Source organism: Balaenoptera physalus (genome assembly GCF_965194825.1).
Source record: "Balaenoptera physalus genome assembly, chromosome: 8".
NCBI lineage: Eukaryota > Metazoa > Chordata > Mammalia > Artiodactyla > Balaenopteridae > Balaenoptera > Balaenoptera physalus.
In genome coordinates, this window is record NC_138887.1 from 57,841,393 (window position 1) to 57,844,539 (window position 3,147).

The 3,147-nt window shown below is 52.7% G+C and overlaps 1 protein-coding gene across 5 annotated transcripts; it reads right to left on the minus strand.

Moving 5' to 3' along the window:
• Positions 1 to 272: 272 nt before the first annotated feature.
• Positions 273 to 2,653, minus strand: ARL4A (ARF like GTPase 4A). Of its 5 annotated transcripts, none has more exons than XM_082472787.1 (2): positions 2,436 to 2,653; positions 273 to 1,281 (listed from the first exon to the last, which is right to left on the minus strand). In XM_082472787.1, the coding sequence occupies exon 2, from the start codon at positions 1,193 to 1,195 to the stop codon at positions 593 to 595; it is 603 nt and encodes a 200-aa protein (XP_082328913.1). In that variant the 5' UTR covers positions 1,196 to 1,281; positions 2,436 to 2,653; the 3' UTR covers positions 273 to 592. The 5 variants fall into 5 exon arrangements, with proteins under 5 accessions (XP_082328913.1, XP_082328912.1, XP_082328914.1 ...); XM_082472786.1 differs by having other exon boundaries at positions 273 to 1,284; XM_082472788.1 differs by lacking the exon at positions 2,436 to 2,653 and adding an exon at positions 1,930 to 2,391.
• Positions 2,654 to 3,147: the final 494 nt, after the last annotated feature.

Here is a 3,147-nt window from a genome sequence, read left to right on the forward strand (position 1 = left end):
ACTTTAAGTTAGACCAACTTAAACATCATCTAGAATTAAGATATAGCATTACAGTATTTGATTCCAGAAAATGTCAAAATTCATTCAGCCAAACTTAAAAAACCAAGCACTGCCTCCTTGTCCCTAACTGGTTGGACCAACGTGACCAGTATGACTGTATATATTAATCTACCTTAACATTTCCATTCATTAGCATAACATACAAAGCCTTGCATGCAATTTCTTTGCAAAGGCTTCCCCCCAAAAGATGTAAGCACAAAACACTAGGCAGACACTCTTCAAAGTTTTATTTCAGTAACTTCAGGTCAAATTTCCACAGCTGTTTTCTGGTCAATTTTCTATCTTTGCTTGGCTTCCCAAAATGGTAGTACCAAAAGATTTGTGGGGTAGGGAGAAGAGGCCATTTTAAGAAGCACTGCATTTACTCATCTTCCACAAGGCAACAGAGTTGGACATCTGATTGTTCAACAAAACAAAGCTTTAACAGCATCCAGGAGGGCAGGCAGGCAAACCAGGCTGTAGACACTCTTCCATTTGTCAAAATCAGACCACAGAAAACCTACTCCACACAGATCTAAAAGGTTATCACCATTCATCTTTTCTTTTTCTGCTGCCGCAACATTTTTCTTCTTTTAATTATCATATCATGTAGTTTCTCAAGTCCTTCCTTCAGTCCATCGCCTATGATTGCACAGGTGGGCTGCAAATGCCAGGGAGTTGATGAGCTCAGTTCACCCATTGCTAACAATTTCTCAATTTCTGAGAGAGACAACGAGTTCCTCAGGTCTTGTTTGTTAGCAACTATAAGCACAGGGACTCCTTGATTTTCTGATATCCTAGTTATTTTATGAAGTTCAGTTTTGGCTTCTTCCATCCTTTCAACATCAACAGAGTCCACAACAAACACAATGCCATCTGTGCATCTGGTATATGACTTCCACAGTGGCCTTAATTTCTCCTGACCACCTACATCCCAGAAGTGAAAAGTGACTGTTTTAGAATTTCCCAGCGTTACCTTAATTTTTTCCGTGTTAAATCCTTTGGTAGGTACGGTATTTACAAATTCATTGAACTGCAGCCTGTATAACACAGTTGTCTTTCCAGCAGAGTCCAAACCCAGAATGACAATGTGGAAGGACTGAAATGAAGGCAGGCTGGACAGGATAGAAGTCTGGTCTGACAGCCCATTCCCCATTTCCAGCTGCAAAGAAGTGTTCCAAATTGAAGGGCTTTCTTCTTACTGCTTGAGAACTTCTCTTCCTAGGGGATCCAGCTACCAGACTGCTGAAGGGGAAAATGAGTAAGTTATTCTTGTGAAATAATGTACTACAACTGCTTTTCTCTCTTCCTGCTAAACTAAGTAACACGAGGAACTTGATAAATAAAACTTGCTTCAGTAAACAAACCATGTGAGATAAGAAACATACGCGATCCAAGGCAAACGACAGAATAATCATTGCCGTTGAAATTCTTTAACATTCACTGAAATTGTAGTAATATGTACTTTTCTCTACCCCCCTGGGTCCCCAGACCTCTAAGACCTCATACCGGAGACAACCTAGTCACCAGCAACTGGTCCAAGTCGCAGTACCACAGAAGTGCCTTTTTTGGCAGAATATTTGTAACACATAATCTGATCTTCAGGATCTAATTCTACACGCTTAACAGCATACCCAAGGTCACTATTAGCCTCCCCACGCCAACCGCCCCACCCCAAAATACAATGTTCTCACCTCCCGAATTGGAGCCTGGATCCACATGAGAAAGCATTGGCAGGCTTTTCTACGCGGGGGCAGAGAAGCACCCCACTGCCGCTCAGCTTAGCTCTCCACGCAGCTCTGGCGGTTGCCTCATTAGAAACCGTGGCTCCAGACTACGACCACGCCCACTCCACACAGCCCACCCCTGAGCCCAAATCCCATTGGTCACCTGCATCAGCGCGTCCAAGCCACACGCACCCCCGCGCCCTAATTGGTGAGAATAACTGCCGCTCCCAGCACGGCGAAGCCGGGCTCTCCTTCGGTCCACAGGCACCACCTGTTGCCCTCAAGTTAGAAAAGAGGGCGCCTGCGGAGGGAGCCGAGCGACCCCTGCAGGGGAAGGGGAGCCTCAGCCGGTCGGGCAGGTCCCCGCCAGCCGGCTCGCTCCGCCCGCCCGGGCGCACCTGCAGCGCGGCCCACGGACGCCGCGCCTAGGATCTCACATCCGGGGCCCGCGGTCACCGCCGGCGCGTTAACCCTTTGTCCGCTGGCCGGAGGGTGCTCCCTGCGGCTGCGCCGGCCCACAGGCGTGAATGATCCGACCTGCGGCAGCCGCCGGGGCAGGCCCGCTGTCCCCGCAGCACGATCCCCTCACCTCGCCGCTCCCGCAACCGGCCGGCTTGTCTCCCTCGGCAGGGCGTGGCCACACCAGCTGCCCGCCCCGCTGCGGCTCACCTGACTAACGTCCTTCCCTGGTCCGGACCCAAACGTGGCTCACTGCCGCTCGGGAGCGCGCTGATACCAGCGGGAGGGCGCCAGCGAGGCCTGGGCGGTGGCAGGGGACGAGACACCGCTTCCAAGGGTCTGGCCGGGCGCCGGGCTCGGGGCTGCCCTAACGGTGCTCGGCCGACCGCTACCGGCGCCTGCCACGGCCCCGCCCCCTTCCAGCGCTAGCCAGCCAGTGGGGGGCGTGCGGGAGCCGGGTCTCCTAGCAACGCCAAAACAAGGTCACGTTCGAACAGGCCTAGCGCTGACTGGCTGCGGGCCAGTCGGGAGGGGCTTCCGGTCTCAGCCCCGAGAGCCGCCGCTGTCTCAGACGTTTTCTGAAGCCGGCCGCGAGCTTCGGGCGGGCGACACCCAGGTCCCACCTTGCACCGCCTATCCTCAGGGCACCGTATGGCGTCCTCAGGGCGGTGGCCGATGACGTCGGGTCAGGGATTTCAGAGGACACCGGACAGGCGGGCCCCTTATATAACGGGGTGACGTGGACGTGCCTCAGTAGCTGCCCAGAGAGTCCTGGGCCAGCTTGGTGTCTGTAAACACACACTCCTTTTGCCGAGCAAATAAATGCTCTCTGCCACGTGATGCTACCAACGTCTCCGTGAGGTGGCGACAGGTAGAAATATGCCGGGTTTTACAGATGAGGAAATCCACTGGCTGTTTCTAA